Source organism: Schistocerca nitens, chromosome 6 (assembly GCF_023898315.1).
Source record: "Schistocerca nitens isolate TAMUIC-IGC-003100 chromosome 6, iqSchNite1.1, whole genome shotgun sequence".
Classification (NCBI taxonomy): domain Eukaryota; kingdom Metazoa; phylum Arthropoda; class Insecta; order Orthoptera; family Acrididae; genus Schistocerca; species Schistocerca nitens.
In genome coordinates, this window is record NC_064619.1 from 122,333,522 (window position 1) to 122,359,871 (window position 26,350).

The following is a 26,350-nucleotide window of genomic DNA, read 5'->3' on the forward strand; positions in this document are numbered from 1 at the left end:
TGCCAAGTGTAATGCATTACTAGAGCTCAGCACCTGGTCTAGGTCAGTCTTGTATATCGAAGCCTGTGAGATTCAAATGTTTCAGGAAGATACATGAAATTACTCATGTAAGTGACAGTATTTGGAATCCTCCAAGAGAGCATACAAATCACAACACACTTCATAAGGTCAGACCTCTTATAACCTTTTGAACACATAAATCATACACTGCCAGTAAGATATTAGCTATGGAAGAAAGCATGACATCTTTCAAAGGACGGACATTGCTCACGCCGTAAGTGCCTTTGAAAACAATCAAATGAGTATACAAAGTGTTGTGTTTAGCAGACTCAAAGAGGCAATGTCACAAAATTTGATATTCATGAAGGAAATATCAGATGCTGTATCTACAGAAAATGGAGCAACATACAATAATACAGAGGGAGGTGTCGATCAATTCAATCAACTTAGAGAATGTTATGCAGTAGGTTGATGTTCTTGTACATAATGGCATTGGATTCTCCACTTTCTGCTACACATGGCACTTAGAAAGGTGTTTATATTGTACCAAATTAGTAAAGGACAAGAAGGGCAAGAAGATCACCTGAACTTTCAATTACGACCTGCAAAACAATTGTTCCAATGGCTTCACATCCTGCATAAAGAAAGGCTGCCCAGTAAACAACCAAGAACAACACCATGGCAGAACATGTTTGACTGGCAAACATAGGAGATCATATGAAACTTCCTGGAAGATTAAAACTGTGTGCCCGACCGAGACTCGAACTCGGGACCTTTGCCTTTCGCGGGCAAGTGCTCTATCATCTGAGCTACCGAATCACAGCTTTACTTCTGCCAGTATCTCGTCTCCTACCTTCCAAACTTTACAGAAGCTCTTCTGCGAAGAAGAGCTTCTGTAAAGTTTGGAAGGTAGGAGACGAGATACTGGCAGAAGTAAAGCTGTGAGTACCGGGCGTGAGTCGTGCTTCGGTAGCTCAGATGGTAGAGCACTTGCCCGCGAAAGGCAAAGGTCCCGAGTTCGAGTCTCGGTCGGGCACACAGTTTTAATCTGCCAGGAAGTTTCATATCAGCGCACACTCCACTGCAGAGTGAAAATCTCATTTAGGAGATCATATGTCTATTTTGGGAAAAAAATGTACATACAGTGCTGAAAGTGTTCTACAAAAGCTTGAGAAAAAAACAAAATACTTATGCTGCTCCCGCGTATATATGGAAAATAAAAATTGTGACAATCATTTGAACATTTTGGGTGAAAAAATATTGTTGGTTTGTAGGTACCAATTTATTAATGTTAAACATAAACCACATGTAAATATGAAAAGTAAATATTTTTGAAATAAAGTAAAGTAAAACAACAAAATGCAGTTTATTTTATTTTATTTATTTATTTATTTTTTGAAATTGCAACACATAACAGCTCCAAAGAGGGAAGTGGGACTTTCACTGACCCCCATAAATTAAAAGCTCACAAATGTGCCTTGTAATCCACATATACAAATGACAGTAGTATGACATATGCAAGGTACGAAAGGGCAGTGAATTTGCAGAGCTGTTGTTTGTACTCCGGTGATTCATGTATGAAAATGTTTCCAGTATGATTATGACTGCACAATGGGAATTTACAGCCTCTGAATGTGGTGCTAGATGTGTGGGTCATTCCATTTTGGAAATTGTTAGGGAATTCAATATTCCAAGATCCACAGTGTCAAGTGTGTGTTGAGAATACCAAATTTAAGGCATTACCTCTCACCATGGACAATGCAGGGGTCGATGGTATTCACTTAATGATCAAGAGCAGTGGCGTTTGTACAGAGTTGTCAGTGATAATTGACAAACAACACTGCATGAAATAACTGCAGAAATCAATATAGGACATAAGATGAACATATCTGTGAGGTCAATATAGCTAAATAAGGCATTAATGAGCTATGGCAGCAGATGATCAATGTGAGTGCCTTTGTTAACAGTACATTGCCTGCAATGCTTCTCCTGAGATCTGGGACCATATTGGTTGGGCCTAGACTGGAATCCCATAGCCTGGTCGGACGAGTCCCAATTACAGTTGATGGTGGAGTTTTGAGTGTGAAGCAGACCCCGCAAAGCTATGGACCCAAGTTGTAAATAAGGCACAGTGCAACCTCGTGGTGGATCCATAATGGTGTGGGCTGTGTTTACATGAAATGGACTGGGTCCTCTGATCCAACTGAACCAATCATTGACTAGAAATGGTTATGCTTGGCTACTTAGAGACCAGGCATTCATGGACTTCTAGTTCCCAAACAACGATGGAATTTTTATAGATGACAATGTGCCATGTCACCGGGCTACAATTGTTCCCAACTGGTCTGAAGAATATTTTGGACGAAATGAGTGAATGATTTGGCCACCTAGACTAACCACATGAAACAGTTCAAACATTTATGGGACATAATTGAGAGGTCGTTTGTGCCCAAAATCCTGCACTGCCAACACTAATTATGGATGGCTATACAGGCAGCATGGTTCAATATATCCGCAGGGAATTTCCAAAGACTGGTTGAGTTCATGCCACCCGGGCCGCCACCCCCCCCCCCCCCCCCCCAAAAAAAAATAGTTTTTGGCCCTAAATCACAAAAATAAAATTATAAAAAAACAAATATGTTCAATTGATCACAATTCTAATACAATACCAAGAAAATTATCTTCACTGAGTCTTTATAAAAAATGTCCAGTGAAAGGGTTAAGTGCAGGAGGATGGTGTAGGGATGCGGGGATATGTGGAAGAGCAGGTTCCTCTCTAGAATTCAGAGAAACTAGTATTGGTTGGAAGGATCCAGATGGCTTGTGTGTTGTAGTAGGCACTCAGGTCCTTTGAGTCATGTTGTTGTGCATGCTTAGCATCAGGGTATTGGTGTGCCAAGGCAGACAGTTGTTCTGGGGCCACTAATGAGTTCAGGCAGTTCGGTGGTGGTTATTCGCACATAAAAAGCTGTGCAGTTGGAAGCAAGCACTTTTAGCTGCACAGAAAAGTGATGAGCTTGAGAGGGGGGGGGGGAGGGGGGGGGGAGAGAGAGAGAGAGAGAGAGAGAGAGAGAGAGAGAGAGCACTGTGCAACTATATAACAGAAATTAAATATTGCTAGAATTTTAAAATTTGTTCATAGATTAGTGTAGAATGATAAAGATGTAAGAAATACACTTTGAGAAGCACTGACTAAGCAGTTTCTACAAAAACTGATGTTTTCCATAATTTTTAGTAGCAGGGAAGAGAGAGAAAAAGCTGAAATTTGGAGAATGTATGTATTTTGGCATAAAGGTATGATTTAGAGGGTTTGGTGCAATTTTGTTAAATAGTGTTTGACATTTTTAAATAAATGTAAATTTTGAGCTCCAAACCAGTGAAATGGAGTATATTATCATATAATTAGAGAAAAGCCAGAATGGAGAAAACACTGCACTATATTTGATATAATAATTCATGATGATATACCAAATTACAGTCCTTTTAATGAACTTTTCAAGGAAACAGCAATAATACAAGAGATATTTCAGAGGCTAGCACCCACTCGAGATTACATGGGAAAAGTCATAACAGTCATAATTGATTAGACATGAGATGATGACCTAACATAGATTTACAAAAGAATTAATTTACATAGGGGATACAGTCACAATAGAAGAAGTTATTAATAATATAATATGCTCTTTGAGCACCAAATTAGATGCACTAACATTTTACAGGCAAGTATTCCCTTTAGCGGTCAGGTCCAAGTAATACCAATGGTATTTAAGGAATCTCAAAGCTGATTACGATTCATTTGTTCAAATTTTTCGCCACATTGTTTGTGCTGTACTCTGTGACAAAATGCATTGTGATATAATCTGCAACTGGGAACAAGAGACATCAGATAGCTGTATACAAACACTTTCAGTAATGCCAAAAAACTATAGGATTGCTCATTATACAACTGGGAGGAGCGAACTTTCACATGAATTGCAATATTTGTAAAGCCTCTTTCATTTCAATCTAACGTGGTTTGTGCATTGTCTGTCACATTAAAAATCCAAGTGGCAAGCAGAGTAAAAATTTAACACTGTTAGGTGGGCGATATATAGTACTTTGAATTATTTGTTTCAGAACAGGGAGTAATATGAAATAGAATGTTGATGAGATTTAGGCTCTGAACCATGCCAAGTGCTGATTAGGGTAGTAAAAATTGATTTGTTTTACAAAATATTTCAGTGCATGTGAAACAGTTTATTTTAAAATATACGGTACTTTTGAAACCAGTGACCTTTTAAATTATGTCATTGCTTTACTGCTTTTCAAAGTAGACATTATGACTTCATTTTTCAGTCTAGGCAAGCTGAAATGTGGACAAGGGAATGTAAGTTACAAGTATCAAGTTTCAGGCTACTTCTAGGAGTTCAGCAAAGTAATCTGCAAGCTCTTGTGGCAAAATCACCACCCCACACAGTGAACACGTTACTTAAAAATAATACATGTGGTTTCACATGTTGTTCTGCCTTTGATGATGTTGGGTTTACTAACGGTGCAGGTGGTGGAAGTGGTACAAGTGCATGGGACACGTTTTGGTTGTAAAACTACTGCAAGGGATGGAACCTTTGTGAAGGGATAGTGGATTGGTTATGTCATATGGTTTTATAAGAATGTTACAAAGGGTAGGATGATGGTGTGGGAAGGCTATAAGGGAGAGATGATCTTATTTCAGAACTTGACTTGAGAAAGTAGAAGTCCTGGTAGAATTTCGTTATATCTTTCCTTCTTTCTCTCTTTTGTTTTTGGTTTTCCTTTCCTCCTAGTTTTTAATTGTACTATTTATTCCAATTCTCATTTCTCTTCATCTTAATAAATATTTGCTTCTTACTATGTCCTACTACCATCTCTGGTCTGAAGATGGTATAGTGCATACCAATGTACCAACTGAGTTCTCTGACACACCTGTCTTCCCCTTGTCCTAGCAACATGTAGATCTCTTGAACCTGAGGCTTTGAATGACTTGCCTTCCTTTCCAGCCATCCCCAGCCTGTGTCCCTTTCCTCTTTGACAAAGGAACTAACAGTTACAAAAGTCTATAAGCAGTAACTGGAATTACATTTCCTGATGGTAAGTACTGGTCGGCCATTCTCTTTCTTTGGAATTTTATAATTTTCTTATGTGAAATATAATTTTGACACAGAAACTGTATCCTCAAATGATGTCAAATATAAACACGATATTTGTGACCAATACGGGTGGCACAATAGCAAATAAGAACCATATTTGAGAAATGTTATGGTTTTATATCACAGCTACAGCCTCAAGACTTCATTTAAGCAGTGTGAATGACTTTTAGTGATCTCAAAAAAATTGTATTTCCTTACCATAAGTGAAAGAGAGATTTCTCAACCATCTAGGTGGTTTGACAGATCCATTCTTATGCAGTACTTTCAACAATTTATCTTTCTGTCAATTGATGCAAAAAATTCTCTTAAACAGGTGTATTGTCTAGACTGCAAATGGACTGACTAATACGAGTTCAGGCAGCGGCAACATCTAAAGTAATGACTTGCAGTACCTGATGAAAAAAATTAGTCAGTTGTTCATATTTGTACAGCAGAATGTAATCTTGAATCCACCTGGACATCTGGAACTATTAATCAGGCTTAAAAACTTTCAAACACTCAGCACTTCTATGACAGATACTTCTTTCACTAATGCAACTTATTGCTTAATCCCATAGTTAAATTACTTATTATAAGCTAAGGCATTTTTCTATCAGAGAGAAACCTTCACAGGCAACCATTTCAAAAATAAAGTTGTTACTTTAATTATTTCTCGTCAATATTTTGCACGATAAAAGCTACTAAATTATTCAAATTTGTAAAAGCAAATAAAAAATCTGTATTTGAGACTTGTTTCTGCATCATTTATGTGTAAGCATAATGTGCCAATAGAGCACCACAGAAATATCATGTATCAATTTCACAAAGACAGGCTAATGAAATGATAGTAGTGTTCTCACACTTCTTGATGTTGTTTCATGCTGTTCACAGATCGTTCAGTTATAATGTTGATAATAGCTTTGTAGCCTGGATAAAGTGTGAACTGTGTGTTTATAATCTTGAATCCTGATAACATTTCTTGCACTTTTGTCTGTGTTAATGCTAACTCCAAAGCCTCATCATGCGTTATGTTGTCCATCTCATAGCGTGGCATACGGACTGTAGCATTATCAGCGCCATTTACCTGAAACAAATGATTAAACCGAGTATGATTATGCTTTTATTTAATGAAACTTCCCAACATTAAAATTGTATGTTAGGCTGAAACTTGGACCCAGAATCTATTAGGACATTTCAGAGCAGTGCACACAATGTTGCAGAGTGAACTTTTCATTCTGCTCTCTCCTTGCTGTCAGTTTTATGCATTTGCCTTGATGGCCCTGTGGGGGTTAAACTACAAATCCAAAGGTATGTATTTTCAGTTTCCAGACAGACTTAAAATATTTTCTAGTTCTTTTCATGACTTTTGCCTCATGCAATGTACAGGTGGAGCAGATAATCTAGGAAGAAATTAAGAGTATTACTTTTGATGTTGTTTATTAAAACAGTTGTAACATAAGTATTATGCTTTTACTTTCATTGGATGCAACCACATACCACAGTTGTTATGTAGTGCAGGGGAAACGCAAATTGTGTACTGTCTTCAGAGGAATATCCACGTGTTAGTGTCATGGTAGCCCATGGGCATATATACTCAAGACACAATGCTTTTTAAGTGGAGAGTAGCTTCTTTTATAATGATGAAAAGCAGCTTAGTGGCCAGTTTAGAAACTTTAAAACAAAAGTCAAACATACCAACATCAATTTACATATTCAGTGCAGGATGACTATATGTTATAGTATCTGATAGTGTCCTGAGGTACTCTGTGTGCTTCAAAGCTCTGAATACAATTCACATCAACAATACCTTCCATGCAAAAGATTATGGACACCTGGAATGCAAAGAGCAACAAAACACTATTAAGTTATGTGAGAAAACAAATGTTGCATACATCAGAGCAGAAAAATAAATGTTTTTCCCCAACATTTTCACTATGAAAATATATTTTTGTTTTCAGAACGAACGCTCAAGAAATGAAACTGCAATTTGAGCAAGTTACCATATTGTTTTTCATGTTAACAAAATACTGCACAGTTTCAATGAAGGAGACTTTATAAAGACATGTTCAGGATCTGCAGCAGAGAGACTTTAAGAGGTGCAGGCAGTTAGCTTTTCTCATTCAACCATCAGAATTCAGGATTAGCCAATAAAGTTGCTGATATGGCAGTGGTTTTTGCAAAAAATTTATTGCATTTTCTAGGGTTTCCTTTGTAATATTATGCACTACATAAGTGTTTTAAACTTTTCATGAAAAAAAAAAACATTGTAATTTCAGAGATGTATGACTACATTTGGGAGCTTCAGGTGAACATCTCTTTGTGGAGTGGACAAGAAATCGAAACGGATGGGGGCAAAATGGAATTTTGAACAGAATCAAAATCTACTCATTGATCTTTTCCACAAATTTAATATTTGTGTCCAGGATTTTCAGAAGTTACAAAAGAACTTTAACATAGTTTTGCTTTCCTTTTCAATTGGTGTTGACAGTGTGGAAACTGAGCTACAAATTAGAACTTCTAGACCTACAATGTAACAGAATTCTGCTTGATAAATTTCATAACAAAATTAGTCTCAGAGGCTTTTATACGGATTTGCTTCAAAATACATCTCCATGACCACAAGTTTGCAGCTACAATTATATTGATGTTTGGCTCTGTATACCTGTGCAAGAAACCTTTTTTCTGCATTTAAGAGAACAAAATCTACCCACAGAAGCTCACTGACAGACTTCACCTCAAAAGCTCGTCCTCAAAGCAGCAGTGTTCAGAAAGTGGCACCAGAGATTGATGCTTTAGTGAAAGGTAAAATTACGAATATTCACCAACATCCTATATTTTTTTGTGTAACATGGGAATAAAATAGTCACGAAATACAAGTTGTTGACAATTTATACTCAATCTGAAAACAACATTCATTCTAAGGCTTGCATCCACTGTAAAAAATATATTTTGTACTTAGAAATGTGTTTCAGTTCATTATCATTTCTCATCAATTAAACAATATTAGAAAATAAATTTAGCATGAAACATACTGATGAGCCACAATGAAGGGATACAGCTTAGTAGAACTTGATTTTACATTAGCCATTGCGAGCTGGTCATTTGCTCAGTGTTGAGATGTGGACATGAGACAGCTCACATGAGCAGGTTACTAACTGGAAATTTGATTGTGAACCAAACAGGTTCAGCACCAAGGACATGGATAACTGCAGACTGTTCTTATCATTCGCGTCATTGCCCACAAGGAAGATCAGCGTAAAATAATCATTATCATTCTTCAAGGTTTACTGCAAAACTTTAAAATGCACTCTAAGACAAAAAAGACACACCACAAAGAAGTTCAGCAAACTGGTCACAAATTGATATTCATACGGGTATTGATCGAAAATCCAAACTGTAAACTTTGGTGGCTGACAGATCAATGTGTGATGCTGCAGCGCAGTTTCACCGTGCACCTGGCACAGATGGTAAATGGGACATGTTGATACTAGGGCACAAAATATTTGGAAATTTCATTCTGTGTACTCAGTTTTAAAGTAACTATGCCTCACAGGCAGGCACATGAACAACATATGCAGGTGTTACCATTTGAGAGGGGACATGTACACTACTGGCCATTAAAATTGCTACACCAAGAAGAAATGCAGATGATAAACGGGTATTCATTGGACAAATATATTATACTAGAACTGACATGTGATTACATTTTCACGCAATTTGGGCGCATAGATCCTGAGAAATCAGGACCTGCAACATGCGGTCGTGCATTATCCTGCTGAAATGTAGGGTTTAGCAGGGATTGAATGAAGGATAGAGCCACGGATCGTAACACATCTGAAATGTAACGTCCACTGTTCAAAGTGCCGTCAATGCGAACGAGAGGTGACCGAGACGTGTAACCAATGAGACCCCATACCATCACACTGGGTGATACGCCAGTATGGCGATGACGAATACACGCTTCCAATGTGCGTTCACCGCGATGTTGTCAAACACGGGTGCAACCATCATGATGCTGTAAACGGAACCTGGATTCATCTGAAAAAATGACATTTTGCCATTCGTGCACCCAGGTTCGTCGTCGAGTACACCATCGCAGGCACTCCTGTCTGTGATGCAGCGTCAAGGGTAACAGCAGCCAAGGTCTCCCGAGCTGATAGTCCATACTGCTGCAAACGTCATCAAACTGTTCGTGCAGATGGTTGTTGTCTTGCAAACGTCCCCATCTGTTGACTCAGGGTTCGAGATGTGGCTGCACGATCTGTTACAGCCATGTGCATAAGATGCCTGTTATCTCGACTGCTAGTGATACGAGGCCGTTGGGATACAGCACGGTGTTCCGTATTGACCCTCCTGAACCCACCGATTCCATATTCTGCTAACAGTCATTGGATCTCGACCAAAGCAAGCAGCAATGTCATGATACGATAAACCGCAATCACGATAGGCTACAATCCGACCTTTATCAAAGTCAGAAACGTGATGGTACGCATTTCTCCTCCTTACAAGAGGCATCACAACAACGTTTCACCAGGCAATGCCGGTCAACTGCTGTTTGTGTATGAGGAATCGGTTGGACACTTTCCTCATGTCAGCACGTTGCAGGTGTTGCCACCAGCGCCAACCTTGTGCAAATTCTCTGAAAAGCTAATCATTTGAATATCACAGCATCTTCTTCCTGTCGGTTAAATTTCGCGTCCGTAGCATGTCATCTTCGTGGTGTAGCAATTTTAATAGCCAGTAGTGTAGTTTCGCTCAAAGAAGCCAGTTGGAGTAATAAACAAATCACTCAACATTTGAATAGGAGTGATGCCACTATTTAAAAATGTTGGTAGGAAAGGGGGAGCCATGACTGAAACAGGTCAACAAGGAAGCAGTTGACCTAGAGAGATTATAGAATGAGAAGACCGAGCAATCATCAGAGAGCCCCATATTCATCATCATTATCATGGATCTGACATGCAACTAGTGCTTCAGTGACCACAAGGACCATTAGCAGGTAGCTAACTGAAAGGGGTTTGCACTGACTACCTTGATCTCTGTACACCACCAAGTCCGTTTGCTGTGGTGCCAGGCACATTAGGTCTGGAATCTCATTGACTAAAGTAGAACTGTCTTCTGTGATGAGTACTGCTTCCAATGACCTGTGAAGATTTGTCTGGAGATGCCCCTGACAGCAGTGTGATACCAATCTGACTGCTGCTCGTCATGTGGCCCAACAACCAGGAGTAATGGTCTGGGGTGCCATTTCATTTCAAGACAGGACCCCTCTGGTTGTCTTCTGCAGCACCCTTACGGCACAGTGGTATATTCACACCCTTACAGCACAGTGGTATATTTGCTCTTCACAGCAAACCATTCTGGACAAATGTTCCAGCAAGATGATGCCTGCTTGCACAGCAAGAGTTTCTACTGCTTGTCTTCGTACTTGCCAAACCCTACTTTGGCCAGCAAGGTCACAAGATCTCCCCACCTCCTGCACCCTCTTTGAGAAGTTTGGAGCATTATGGGCAGGGCTCTCCAACTAACTCGAAGATATTGATGATATAAGGCACCAACTGAGCAGAATTTGACATGATATCCCTCAGGAGGACACCCAACAATTCTATCAATCAATGCCAAGCTGAATAACTACTTGCATGAAGGCCCGAGGTGGACCAATGCATTATTGACTTGCTCAATTTGTAAAGCTCTTTGCCGGCCGAAGTGGCCGTGCGGTTAAAGGCGCTGCAGTCTGGAACCGCAAGACCGCTACGGTCGCAGGTTTGAATCCTGCCTCGGGCATGGATGTTTGTGATGTCCTTAGGTTAGTTAGGTTTAACTACTTCTAAGTTCTAGGGGACTAATGACCTCAGCAGTTGAGTCCCATAGTGCTCAGAGCCATTTGAACCATTTGTAAAGCTCTTTCTCTTGAAATTTCTTTCTGTCTCTCTCTCTCTTTTTTTAAATTATGTAAGATGTACATTTTTCTTTGTAAATCTCTGTATAGTTCTCTCATTCACACTCAAAACTGAAGGTAATCTTTAAAATGGTATACCAGTATTCTTTATAAGCTATTTTTGAGATTCTCACCTATTTTTATACCTTTTTTTGTGGGTGTTCATACCTATTTTCTTTGGAATTCAGAAACAAAGAATTTTTTAGTGTGGTCCAAACAGAAGAATTCGTGTAATGAAAGACGTTTATACTTTACATTGGGATTTAGCCATTAAAGGACTGTGCAACTGATTCTTTGGATATGTTCAAGATTATAAAGAGTAGCAACCATTGTAGAAGTAAACGTTAGTGGGAAATTCAATTTAAATTAGTCTCAATTTAGACACCACACCCTGCATATGCAAAAGTGCCAAATTGAATCTTAGTTTGGATTTTAAGTTGAACTGTAGGCCCCATACAACTAGTTAGCTTAGATGGTTTTCAGGTTAAGGCACAGAGATTTCTTCTGTGGGGCTATTTCCTGAAAACTGTGTTAAAACTCAATAAAATATACGACCTAAAAGAGCTTATTTACCAATGCCTAATCAATATACACTATAGCAAATAACTAAATCTTCCTTAGTCACAATGAGTGGATAAATGAATGACATCTTTAAATAGCTTCATGTACCTGATTACCTAACAGATTCCATCAAGTGATAAGTGACAGAGGCAGTTGATAACTGGATCATTTTCTACATTAGTTGTGTAAGAAGATTAGAGCTGGTTCGGTCAGAATAGACAATGTATGACAATATATTGTAAATATTCACTGAAGAAACAAAGAAATTGATACACCAGCCTAATATCATGTAGGGCCTTGTGAGCATGCAGAAGTGCTGCAACACAATGTGGATGGACTCAACTAATGTCTGAAGTAATGCTGGAGGGAACTCATAGCATGAATTCTGCAGGGCTGTCCATAAATCCGTAAAAATACCCCCAGGGGGTGGAGATCTCTTCTGGACAGCAGGTTGCAAAGATGTTGAATAATGTTCATGTCCGGGGAGTTTGGTGGCCAGCGGAAGTGTTTAAACTCAGAAGAGTGTCCCTGGAGCCACTCTGTAGCAATACTGAACATGTGGGGTGTCACATTGCCCTACTGGAATTTCCCAAGTCTGTCAGAATGCACAATGGATACAAATGGATGCAGGTGGTCAGACAGGATGCTTACATGCGTGTCACCTGTCAGAGCCATATCTAGACATATCAGGAGTCCCATAATACTCCGACTGCATACGCCCCACAGCCTCCAACAGTTTGAACAGTCCACTGCTGACATGCAGGGTTCATGGATTCATGATGTTGTCTCCATACCTGTACACGTCCACCCACTCGATACAATTTGAAACGAGACTTGTCTAAGTGAACATGAGTGGGTCTTCGGCTCCGAAAGTCCACATCGATGATGTTTCATTGAATGGTTTGTACAATGACACTTGTTGATGGCCCAGCATTGAAATAGGCAGCAATTTGCAGAAGGGTTGCACTTCTGTCATGCTGAACGATTCTCTTCAGTTGTCGCTGGTCCCGTTCTTGCAGGATCTTTTTCTGGCTGTAACGATGTCAGAGATTTGATGTTTTGCTGGAGTCCTGATATCCACAGTACACTCATGAAATGGTCGTACGGGAAAATCCCCACTTCACCGCTACCTAGGCAATGCTGTGTCCCATCACTCGTGCGCCACCTGTAACACCACCTTCAAGCTCTCGTAAATGTTGATAATCTGCCATTGTAGCTCTCTTTAGCTGATGAAGGCTTTTGCTGAAAGCTTTCTGTAAGTGTCTTAAAACCTTAAAACCCACTTTTTTTGTTTTGAAAAATTGCCTCCAAAATTCAGGAACACCTTTTACTCAAAATTAATATAAAAATGTCCAGTGTTTGCTTTAAAATTCCCATCAGTCTTAAAAATGGCCATATATTCAATGCCACGGGAAACCTATATCTATCTGGCAACAATGGATTCAATTTGCAGCAGCAGTGCACCGATATGACGAACATGAGTTGTGGGGATTTACAAGCTTGCTAAAATTGTCTCCCTCCCGTTTTGCCATCACAAACCCATCACTACAATGTGCCATTGCAATCTACAGTGCCATGAACTTGAACTGAAAATGACTTGTGCTATTGGTAAAAATAAAAGGTATTCATATGATGCATTGAAAGTAATAGCATATGCAGAAGAACACAGAAACAGAACAACTGAGGGGCAGTTCAGATCTTCACCAATAGAGAAAACCATTCACAATTGGCGAGCTGGTGAAGAAGAACTAAAAAAAAAAAAGAGGAAGACTAAATGTGCAAATAGAGGACAGAATGCAGAATGGCCAAAACTTGAAGTTGGCGTAGTGAAATGGATTGAAGGACACTGTCAAAATGGCATTGGAATCAATACAAAAATGATTCGAAGATATGCTTGTACGTTAGCACTACAATAAAACTTAACAGACTTTAAGAGTGGAGTTGGTTGATGCTACTGGTTTATGAAGCATCATGGACTTAGTATGTGGACCAAAACAAAATATCTCAGAAAATGTCACAAAATATTATCTTTCCATCGCTTTTTTATTCAACATCAAAAGTAAACCAGTGTGGAACTAAGCCAAATAGTGAATATGGACAACAATCCTCTGACATCTGATTTGCTGAGTGACAGAATTGTTGCCATGAAAACAACTGGACATGAAAAAATGCATTACACTTTTTATTCTTTCATGCTGTGCTGATGGTACTAAACTTAATCCAATGATCATTTTCAAATGCAAAACAATGTCAAAACCTTTTGAAATACTGTCAGGTGCCTACAGGGTGGGAGAAAAGGAAAGGTGCTGTATTAAAGAAAAGTTATCTTCTTGTGTTAGATCAATTTAGCAGTCATTTGAAAAATTCTGTGAAACAAAAATTGAGACAGGGAAATGCGGAACTTGCTGTTATTATGGGGGACTTACTTCGCAACTGCAAGACCTTGATGTCTCGATAAATAAACCATTTAAGGAGTATATGAGAGAGGGATGGAAAAATGGATTATGGATGAAAACCAAGATGAATTCAGGATGCAGGGAGCTTTAAAATGGCCTATAATCAAACAAGTGTGTCAGTGGATAAAACAGCTGTGGTCTAGAGTGAAAGAAGACATTACTGTTAAATTTCTCAAGAATTGCAGCATAAGTAATGCACTCAATAGCAGTGAAGACAATCTTATATATCTTTGATGATGATGAAGAAGATGAAAAAGAACAACAACAACGACAACAAGAAGAAGAAGAAAATTCAGATGACGATTTTCAGGGATTTTAAAGGCAGTTCGGTTCTATGAGGTAAGAATTTTTTTAGTGTGGCTTTGCACTCAAATAATAAAAATAGTAAAAATGTTTTTTTTAAAAAAGCTTAAAAATTAAGGTGTGTCTTGTAGTTCTTAAAATACGGTATCTTTCCCTACATTGTAAATATTAATTGTGATTCTTGTTGTACATCCTGAGATTTCTGTTCTCAATTTTTATGTTCCAAAACTATTTAAATCCCCATGGGCTACCTTTCTGAGGATACTGAGTCCACAACATGCTCACTCAAGGAAAGTTTATTTCATCCTACACATTTTTGGCTACATAAAGATAACGGCTGCACTGTATCTTTCAGTACAAAGAAGGCAAATATTATTACTGGACAGTCTTTTGTCCTTAATTTACTGTAACACACAAAACACACACACACACACACACACACACACACAAAATTTCATAGCATGAGAAGTATAAGGGAATTTCCAATTTATGTCAAAGAGTATTGTTACTGGAAGGAATTTTGATGACATGCACAAGCAAACCACAAACCAGTGTAATAGGCAAATACCAATCTTCAGCAGCAATAATATAATAATAATAATAATAACTGCCTGTAAATCAGACACAACCAATGCAACTAAATAGTGGTGTTAATCAATAATAAACATGTTACTCGGCTCTGACATCACCACCCTTGCTTGCTTGAGAAGGAATTTAAAGTGTGTATCTAGAAACTATGTGGGCTATTGCTGTAGTAAAAATTATTAGTCCTTGAATCCATTTATATTCAATTGTGGAAGGTACATATTTTTTTCATGTTTTTATCTGTGTTTATCAAACAAATCACATAATATTCAATAGCAATCATGGAGTCATGTGCATAAGAAGTAGTTAGGTTCTGCCTTTATTTATCACATCCCCCCTCCCCAAATGTTTTGCTGCAACGGAAAGAGAGCCGTGACATTCTTTACTGATGCAACTGCTAGCCTATGTTTAAGTTAAGGTAAACTGCTAACCTATGTTTAAGTTACAGTACATTCTTTCAGAATGTACTGCCCTCAAACTCCATAGTCGTAAAAACTTTGTATGTAATAATACTATGAGGTTCAACAACCTGGTGCAAGTCTTTCAATAGCATGCCACTTTTGCGGCTTGTGTGTATCTAAACTACCCCAGTAATCCCACTATAGAAAAAGGATGTGGAATCTGAACCATGTCTCATTCCTGACAAACCTACGTGTCACAAGGAGGTGAAGGCTAGTTTAAAGACAGACTGAAATATTATGTGGTCTGACTGAAATTCAATCTCATGACATTTCAGTTTCCAGGAAGATGTTTTACCACTACAACACCAAGCCCAATGTGCAATCCAACAGTACACATTTTTGTCTCCTTAACTCTGATTAGTTTTTATATGTGAGAAGTGGACACTAAATGCTGAACAATCAGCACAGTTATTGAAAGTTTGATATTGTTATGTTGGTAACAGCACATTAATGTGAGGCAAGTGTAAACTTGAAATGTTAATGTCTTGGTTTACAAATCTCTTTGCAAAGATAAAATGAAATAATAAGCCATTCTAAAATTATATATTCTGGATGATTTATCACCAATAGATTTTCACTGCTTAAGGCTTATAAGAAGTCTAATCCTTTATTTTCAACTCTTAAAAAATGGGCAACTGAACAAAAACAGGCCATATTTCTCTTGAAAATTCCAAATGAATGAAATTCTAAGAAAACATTGGGAAAGTGCACAATATGTTGTTGGATGATAGGCAATTACAGGTATGTAAAATTGCTGACACTAGTGGAATAACAAAATAAATTGTATGATACACTTTACAAAGAAAATTATCTATGAGAAACCTTTGTGCAAGATGAGTATAGTATTTGTTGAATGCTGACCAAAAGGAAATGTGAAAATAAACTTCTTAGTAATGTTCAGCCATTTTTAATAAACATTCAACTGATTTTATACCCAACCCTGTTATTCTGAATGATACATGTATCAAATACTTCCATGGTCATGTGACACATCTTATCATAGACATGTTTATCTAACCAATATAGAGGCAGTAAGGAGTGTAAGCAAGTAGATAAATTAACGAATCACAGCTGGGAATTGTAACTACAGACTGGTATGCTGGAGTACTCTTTGATAAGCTTTTCAACTAGATTCAGGAGACATGACCAAAGGTGTTGCTCTTCTAGATCTTGCTTCACTGTAACTTGTTTGCTTATAGGTCAGCCAAGTAACCAACACTGCTTGAAAATAATCCTGAATCGAAACACTCCTGCAAGCAATGTACAGCACACACGTTCAAAGAGCACTCCCCCCCCCCCCCCCCCATACACACACACACACACACACACACACACACACACACACACACACACACACACACTAAAATGAGAGTAAAAAGAAAAAAGATGTGCACACACACTTGTTTTGTGCTTGCCTATTAAACATTTGTGACAAGCTTCTCAAGGATGCGTAACATCAGAGACAGAATATTAGCTTGGAATGGACAAGGTTGGGGATGAAAATCAGCCATAACCATACTGAAGGAGGGAAATCACAAAACGACTGGTGGGAGTTGAATCCTTTACCTTACAAATACAACTTTTCTCTTAACCACGGCATCACTTTGCCCAGTCTAAGAAGAAGCGGAGATAAGTTCTCAGAAAAATATTAACTGTGCACTTGCTCAAAACTTTCAGCTCGACCCTTGTCACAGAGCAAATGAAATTTTTGTATCTGTAATTTAGTACATAGCTTTGCCTTGTTAACTGTCACTATCTAGAAAGACCTGGCAAACCGGCTGCTAACCTTGCAAAGAAGGTCCAAAATATACTGTTGATCAACATCAGGCCATTTCTGCTGGTGAACTGGGGCATCCCAGAGAATTTCACTCGAGGTGGTGTCAATCTTGTGAGGTGCTGCTAAAAATCCAGCCCACAATTCAGATGCAAAATGTGGTGCCATTGGAGCAAGTACTATAATAAGAGTGGCAAGAGCCCTCTCAAACTGCTGGCTGGTCGCAATGATTTCCTTTGGTGTTTGCTGAAACAAAAATGAGGGATAATGCTGTTATTTCATTATTCTAATATGTAATGCAAGGCCAGCTAGAGGTTTATGCAGTACTTATATAATCTCTAAAAATACTAACTAACCACATTCCTTAAATGTGGTGTCTCTTTATGTGCAACAGCCCTTATTAATGTCCAAAAAACCACTTAAAATTGCCACATGTCACTACATAAGTGGTTAATGCTTTAACAGAAGAAACAAAATCAATAGCAATAGTGTGGCTCCATAAGACCTTAATTTCAAATTACTAATAATGGATATGTGACAACAATAATGTATTGTCAGCATCTCAACATTTTCCAGGAATAAAATGGGAAAACAGCAGAAAATCCCAATTAAAATGGCTGCAACTGACATCCTTTTACAGAAACCATATTTCCAAAATTTCATTCATTTCAGTGAGCCACTGTAAAAAAAGTCACTGTTTAATGAACCTTAAGTACTTTTACAGAGGATGAGACTAAATACTTAACAAGTGACTACAATGGACATGGCACAATCACAAACGCACTGAATTCAGAGTCGTATTTCCAGCCAGTGATAGTTATTGGGTCACCAATAAAACTACAAGACTTGCTGAACTGCAAATCAAACTAGCCACTCCTGTAGTGGTGGCGATATGTAATTAAAAATCACGTGGTAGGTCTCCCTTGGTCTTGGGGCAAATACTTTTCTTGTATCCTCAAATGTTACCAGTTCCTTTTCCTACCAGCCTTTCCTTAGTTATTTCAGAACAGACTCCTGGTTCTGCCACCTACAAATTTTACATCTCTTTAGGGTTTGTATCGTATGCTGCTTCATGGACTTCCTCTACCTATATTATAAATATTTTCCATTTATTGAGCACGTTTAAAGTTACTTTCTGCTCAATGGTAGAGAATGGAATGCACACACAGAGATTGCTTCTATGCCTTGTGTCAAATGAATGGATGTAAGTGTTCTTTTAAAACAGTGCATGTTCTCAACAACAAACGTAATGTGATTCATTAATTACCACCGCATGTGGCATAGGTGGCACACTTTTCTACAAAAAATATACTTTGTGCTTCATCTGAGTTGCTCCAAAATATTAGCCAATGGGGAGACAGTAAAAAGTAAACCATTTTAAGTGTATTGCAGGAGTTGGTAGTAAACAGTATTTACACTATAAAGAAGCTGTGTCAAAACTGTGCTGGATATTATGAATAATGTTCCAGCTATGCTCAGAATAAAAATTTGACGTCTTCCACTTCCTTTATCATGTCTTTATTGTAAGGCCGTATAATGTCACCGTTACAGAAATAGTGTTTTAGTTTTGTTGCAACCAAGAGTTGATATATTAGCTATAAACTAATTACAAATATCAAACAATTCATTATTGTGTTGTTATTCAGCCCCTACATGGATCTGTAACAATTCTGCTTGTGTCACAGGCAGATAAGAGAGATCTGTATTAATCTTGTTAAGTCGTACATATACAGGTGTTTCAAAATACTATTGACAGACACAAAGGAATACACTCGCAAAGCAAGAGCGACTAGAGAAAAAATTCAAAGCTCTAGAAGCATAAATGATTATATGAAAATTAGACATCATGTACAAGAAAATTAAAGAAACATTTGCAGAAAACTGAAGGACATGTATCAATAGCAAGAGTTGTGATGGCAAGTGAGTATAAAGCACAGAAGAAAAGGCTGAAAGCTGGATGGAGTATACAGCTGTACTACACAAAGGAAAGAAACTTGAAAACAGTATTAAGGAAAGAGAAGATTATGTAGTTAAGGTGGGTGTGCAGCACTGAAAGAAGAATTTTGAAACAAATGATGGGAGACTCAAGTCAAAACATGGCACCTGGAGTGCATTACATGCCTTCAGAATCATTCAAATACTTGGGAGAACCCAACCATGACAAAACTGTTCCACCTGGTATCTAGGATATAAGAGCCAGGCAAAATAATCTCAGATTCTAAGAAAAATGTCAAGAACCGAATACCAAAATGGTTAAACAAATCATCAATTAGTTTAATAAGTCTTGGCTTCAAAATACTAACATGAATCACCTACAGAAGGTTGGACTGAACTTCGCAAGCCAATCAGGAGGAAGATCAGTTTGTGTTCTGAAGAAACATAAGAATACAAGAGGCAATACTGACCCTAAGACTTACTTTAGAAGGTAGGTTAAAGAATGGCAAACCCACTTTTATAGCATCTGCAGATTTAGAAATGCTTTTGGCAATTCTGACTGGAATACACTATTTTGGAATCAGAAGTTATGAAGATAAAATGAAGGGGGTGAAAGGTTAGCTACAACTAGTATGGAATTAGGTGGCCATTACAGGAGTCACAGGACGTTCCAGAGAGGCAGTTGTTGAGGTGGGAGTCAGACAGGATTGTAAACTATGTGCCATGTTATTCACTTTGAATGTAGAGCAAGTATTAAAGGAAACTAAGAAAAAGAAAAACTTTGAGGTTTGCTGATGAAATTGTTGTTCTGTCAAATATGGCAAGGACTTCAGAGCTCAGCTGAATAAACTGGACAGCGTCTTGGAAACAGGTTACAAGATGAATGTCAACAAAAGTAATACACAGAGGTAAATGAGTGTACTTGATTTAAGTCAGGTGATACTGGAGAAATGAGATTAGGAAGTGAGATGATAAAGGTGGCAGACAACTTTAGCTAATTAGGCAGCAAAACAACACATACTTGCAGAAGTAAAAAGTATATGCAGTGCAAATTAGCCTATGCAGTACACATTAGCAGTAGGCAATGAAGAAATAATTAATCAAACTGGTGAAAAATTATGACAAAACTTGACTAAAAGAAGTGATAGGTTGATAGGGCACATCCCAAGTCTTCAAGGAACAGCTAATTTGGTAGTAGTAGTAGTAGTAGTAGTAGTAGTAGTAGTAGTGTGTGTGTGTGTGGATAGATTTGGGGGGGGGGGGGGGGAGTGGTATAAGTTCTAGAGGGAGACCAAGGCCTAATTACTGTATTACTGTGAACTGCTTGATGTGTACATAGGTTGCAGTAGTCGTGCAGAAATGAAGAACACAGGTTTGACTAGTGTGGAGAGTTGCATCAAACCAGTATTCAGACTGAAGTCAACACCATTAACACGAACATTATAGTCATACAGTAAGCTCTGTTGCAGTATTCTTCAAAACCAGACAGGTATTACAGTATGGAAACAGGTATCCCACACATAACAGTTTGTCAGGGGCGTGATCTGTGGCTGTGATCATACCACAACCAAGCCATTCAGCCACTGTCCACAGAACAAAAAGCATGCACACACGGAATGATCCAAGTGTTAGCAAAAACAGTGAATATTCATGTGGACATATGAATCTCATAGCTTCAAAAGCAGCTTTTAAGAGAAGCAAACACATCATCCAATTAACTGTATACTTCTGAGGTGTCAACAACAAACTATGCATGGTATGGGAAGATGAATTTGATTTGTTACAGTATATGCGTAGCGTGCAGTACTGTCATTAGTGTAATGGACATCACCATCACCACCACCACCACCACCACCACCATCATTATTGTTATTACTATCTGAACCCCACAGTGATGATGTGGCAGTTTGCTGGTATTCAATGAACTTTGATTGCAAATCAGCAAAACAGTGCACCATGACAATACGTCTGAATAGTTTGAGATTACTTTGACTGACTATTGTACAGGCACCCACAGTGCACACCCTATGATAACTGGTAATGATACAGCACCTTGTGTCCCACCACAAATTCCTCTCTTGTGCCAAGCTCATCATCTCAGAGTAGCACTTGCACTCTACATCCTCAATTATTTATATGATATCTTCCAATCTCTGTCTTCCCCTACAGTTTTTGCCCTCTACAGCTCCCTGTAGTATCAATGTAAGTTATTCCATGATGTCTTAACACATGTCCCATCATCTTGTCCCTTCTTTGTACCAGTTTTTTTTTTTTGCATATGTTCATTTCTTCACAGATTATGCAGAGCACCACCTGATTTCTTATGTTGTCACTCCACTTAATTTTCAACATTCTTTTATTGCACATCATAAATGCTTCAATTCTCCTCTTTTGTGGCTTTCCAAAGTCCGCAATTCACTACCATACAATTCTGTGCTTCAAAAGAAAATTCTCAAAAATTTCTTTCTCAAATTAAGGCCAATGTTTGAAACTAGTAGTTTTCTCATAGCCAAAAATAACATCTTTGCCTGTGCTAGTCTGCTTTTCAAATCCTCCTAGTTCATCTATTATTTGTTATTTTGCTCCCAAGGTAGGAGAATTCATTAACTTCATCTTCTTCTTGGTCCCCAAATTTGATGTTAAGTTTATCACTCATCTCATTTCTGCTACTCCTCATTACTTTTGTCTTTCTTTGGTTTACTTTCAATCCATTATTCTGTACTCCTTAGACTGTTCCCTCCCTGAAACACATCCTGTAATTCTCCTTCACTTTCACTTCATCCCTCCCCCTTGTAAGGCCTTCAATTTACTCTTTCCACTATCTGCTCTCTCTCCTTTGCATTTAACAGTGGAATTCTCACTGCAATCTTAATTTTGATGGCCTAGGTTTTAATTTCACTGAAAGTTTTTTAACTTTTCTGTACACTGAATTAATCCTTCCAATGAACATTTCTTTTTCAATTTCTTCACATGTTTCCTGTAGCCATTACACCTTGGTTTCTCTGCATTTCCTATTTATTTCAATCCTATGTAACATATTTCTGTATTCCAAAATTTCTGTGAACTTTTTTGGGCTTCCTTCTTTCATGAAATGAAGTATTTATTCTGTTACTCAAAGTTTCTTCACAGTTACCTACCTTGTACCTGTATTTGTCTGTCCAACTTCTGTGACTGCCATTTTTAGAAATGTCCGTACCTATTCAATTGAACTGCCTACTGTAGTATTCCCCCCCATGAAGTATGGACCTTGCCGTTGGTGGGGAGGCTTGCGTGCCTCAGCAATACAGATAGCCGTACCGTAGGTACAACCACAACGGAGGGGTATCTGTTGAGAGGCCAGACAAACGTGTGGTTCCTGAAGAGGGGCAGCAGCCTTTTCAGTAGTTGCAAGGGCAACAGTCTGGATGATTGACTGATCTGGCCTTGTAACAATAACCAAAATGGCCTTGCTGTGCTGGTACTGTGAACGGCTGAAAGCAAGAGGAAACTATGGCCGTAATTTTTCCCGATGGCATGCAGCTTTACTGTATGATTAAATGATGATGGCGTCCTCTTGGGTAAAATATTCCGGAGGTAAAATAGTCCCCCATTCGGATCTCCGGGCGGGGACTACTCAAGAGGATGTCATTATCAGGAGAAAGAAAACGGGCGTTCTACGGATCGGAGCGTGGAATGTCAGGTCCCTTAATCGGGCAGGTAGGTTAGAAAATTTGAAAAGGGAAATAGATAGGTTAAAGTTAGATATAGTGGGAATTAGTGAAGTTCGGTGGCAGGAGGAACAAGACTTCTGGTCAGGTGACTACAGGGTTATAAACACAAAGTCAAATAGGGGTAATGCAGGAGTAGGTTTAATAATGAGTAGGAAAATAGGAACGCGGGTAAGCTACTACAAACAGCTTAGTGAACGCATTATTGTGGCCAAGATAGATACGAAGCCCACACCTACTACAGTAGTACAAGTTTACATGCCAACTAGCTCTGCAGATGACGAAGAAATTGAAGAAATGTATAATGAAATAAAAGAAATTATTCAGATAGTGAAGGGAGACGAAAATTTAATAGTCATGGGTGACTGGAATTCGAGTGTAGGAAAAGGGAGAGAAGGAAACGTAGTAGGTGAATATGGATTGGGGCTAAGAAATGAAAGAGGAAGCCGCCTGGTAGAATTTTGCACAGAGCACAACTTAATCATAGCTAACACTTGGTTCAAGAATCATGATAGAAGGTTGTATACATGGAAGAATCCTCGAGATACTAAAAGGTATCAGGTAGATTACATAGTGGTAAGACAGAGATTTAGGAACCAGGTTTTAAATTGTAAGACATTTCCAGGGGCAGATGTGGACTCTGACCACAATCTATTGGTTATGACCTGTAGACTAAAACTGAAGAAACTGCAAAAAGGTGGGAATTTATGGAGATGGGACCTGGATAAACTGAAAGAACCAGAGGTTGTACAGAGTTTCAGGGAGAGCATAAGGGAACAATTGACAGGAATGGGGGAAAGAAATACAGTAGAAGAAGAATGGGTAGCTTTGAGGGATGAAGTACTGAAGGCAGCAGAGGATCAAGTAGGTAAAAAGACGAGGGCTAGTAGAAATCCTTGGGTAACAGAAGAAATATTGAATTTAATTGATGAAAGGAGAAAATATAAAAATGCAGTAAATGAAGCAGGCAAAAAGGAATACAAACGTCTCAAAAATGAGATCGACAGGAAGTGCAAAATGGCTAAGCAGGGATGGCTAGAGGACAAATGTAAGGATGTAGAGGCTTATCTCACTAGGGGTAAGATAGATAATGCCTACAGGAAAATTAAAGAGACCTTTGGAGATAAGAGAACCACTTGTATGAACATCAAGAGCTCAGATGGAAACCCAGTTCTAAGCAAAGAAGGGAAAGCAGAAAGGTGGAAGGAGTATATAGAGGGTCTATACAAGGGCGATGTACTTGAGGACAATATTATGGAAATGGAAGAGGATGTAGATGTAGATGAAGATGAAATGGGAGATACGATACTGCGTGAAGAGTTTGACAGAGCACTGAAAGACCTGAGTCGAAACAAGGCCCCAGGAGTAGACAACATTCCATTGGAACTACTGATGGCTTTGGGAGAGGCAGTCCTGACAAAACTCTACCATCTGGTGAGCAAGATGTATGAAACAGGCGAAATACCCTCAGACTTCAAGAAGAATATAATAATTCCAATCCCAAAGAAAGCAGGTGTTGACAGATGTGAGAATTACCGAACAATCAGTTTAATAAGTCACAGCTGCAAAATACTAACACGAATTCTTTACAGACGAATGGAAAAACTAATAGAAGCCGACCTCGGGGAAGATCAGTTTGGATTCCGTAGAAATACTGGAACACGTGAGGCAATACTGACCTTACGACTTATCTTAGAAGAAAGATTAAGGAAAGGCAAACCTACGTTTCTAGCATTTGTAGACTTAGAAAAAGCTTTTGACAATGTTGACTGGAATACTCTCTTTCAAATTCTAAAGGTGGCAGGGGTAAAATACAGGGAGCGAAAGGCTATTTACAATTTGTACAGAAACCAGATGGCAGTTATAAGAGTCGAGGGACATGAAAGGGAAGCAGTGGTTGGGAAGGGAGTAAGACAGGGTTGTAGCCTCTCCCCGATGTTATTCAATCTGTATATTGAGCAAGCAATAAAGGAAACAAAAGAAAAATTCGGAGTAGGTATTAAAATCCATGGAGAAGAAATAAAAACTTTGAGGTTCGCCGATGACATTGTAATTCTGTCAGAGACGGCAAAGGACTTGGAAGAGCAGTTGAACGGAATGGATGGTGTCTTGAAAGGAGGATATAAGATGAACATCAACAAAAGCAAAACGAGGATAATGGAATGTAGTCGAATTAAGTCGGGTGATGTTAAGGGTATTAGATTAGGAAATGAGACACTTAAAGTAGTAAAGGAGTTTTGCTATTTGGGGAGCAAAATAACTGATGATGGTCGAAGTAAAGAGGATATAAAATGTAGACTGGCAATGGCAAGGAAAGCGTTTCTGGAGAAGAGAAATTTGTTAACATCGAGTATAGATTTAAGTGTCAGGAAGTCATTTCTGAAAGTATTTGTATGGAGTGTAGCCATGTATGGAAGTGAAACATGGACGGTAAATAGTTTGGACAAGAAGAGAATAGAAGCTTTCGAAATGTGGTGCTACAGAAGAATGCTGAAGATTAGATGGGTAGATCACATAACTTATGAGGAGGTATTGAACAGGATTGGGGAGAAGAGGAGTTTGTGGCACAACTTGACCAGAAGAAGGGATCGGTTGGTAGGACATGTTCTGAGGCATCAAGGGATCACAAATTTAGCATTGGAGGGCAGCGTGGAGGGTAAAAATTGTAGGGGGAGACCAAGAGATGAATACACTAAGCAGATTCAGAAGGATGTAGGTTGCAGTATGTACTGGGAGATGAAGAAGCTTGCACAGGATAGAGTAGCATGGAGAGCTGCATCAAATCAGTCTCAGGACTGAAGACCACAAAAACAACAACAACAACTGTAGTATTTGTTGCTACATTATATATACCCTTCGAGACCTTTGAATGCACCACATCATTCCTGTGCACTTCAGTATCCCACTTCTCTGCGTACTGATTCTTCCAGACAATCCTCTTAAACTTCAGCCTACTCTTCCTTATTACATCTTCTCCTGGGTGTGGCTTATGATCTACTATTTATTTTCACAATTTATGTCTCACCACATTGTAATCCAGCTGGTATCTTCCTGTACCTATGGGATTTGCAAGTATACGTCCTCCTCTTGCAATTTTTGAACAGTGTAGTCACTATTACTAGCTAATATTTATTGTGAAACTCAATTAGTCTTTTTCCTCTCTCATTCCTACTACCAAGTCCATATTCTTTCATAACTGCTCCTCCCATTCCTCACCCTATTATCTGTCTTCCAATTCACCATCACTGTTACATTATCTTCTCTCATCTTCCATTATATGCTGAATTACTCATTCAGTGTCCTTATACAATTACTTACTCTCTCTCTCTCTCTCTCTCTCTCTCTCCATCTTCTGCTTGTGACATCAGCATGAATACCTGAACTATTGCTGTTGGCATTGGCTGGCTGTTGATTCCGATGAAAACAACCTTATCACTCAACTGTTTGCTTTGCCTCACTCTCAACCCACCTTCCTATTCATAATGA

General features: G+C 38.6%; 1 protein-coding gene across 1 annotated transcript in view; it reads right to left on the bottom strand.

Moving 5' to 3' along the window:
• Nucleotides 1-5,784: 5,784 nt before the first annotated feature.
• Nucleotides 5,785-26,350, bottom strand: part of LOC126262556 (leucine--tRNA ligase, mitochondrial) — a 125,856-nt gene continuing 105,290 nt past the window's right edge. The window contains exons 10-11 of the mRNA XM_049959251.1: nt 17,235-17,468; nt 5,785-6,228 (exon numbers count right to left, since the gene is read on the bottom strand). Of these exons, the coding sequence (XP_049815208.1) occupies nt 6,001-6,228; nt 17,235-17,468 (462 nt within the window). The 3' untranslated portion in view covers nt 5,785-6,000. The remainder of the gene's footprint in view (nt 6,229-17,234; nt 17,469-26,350) is intronic.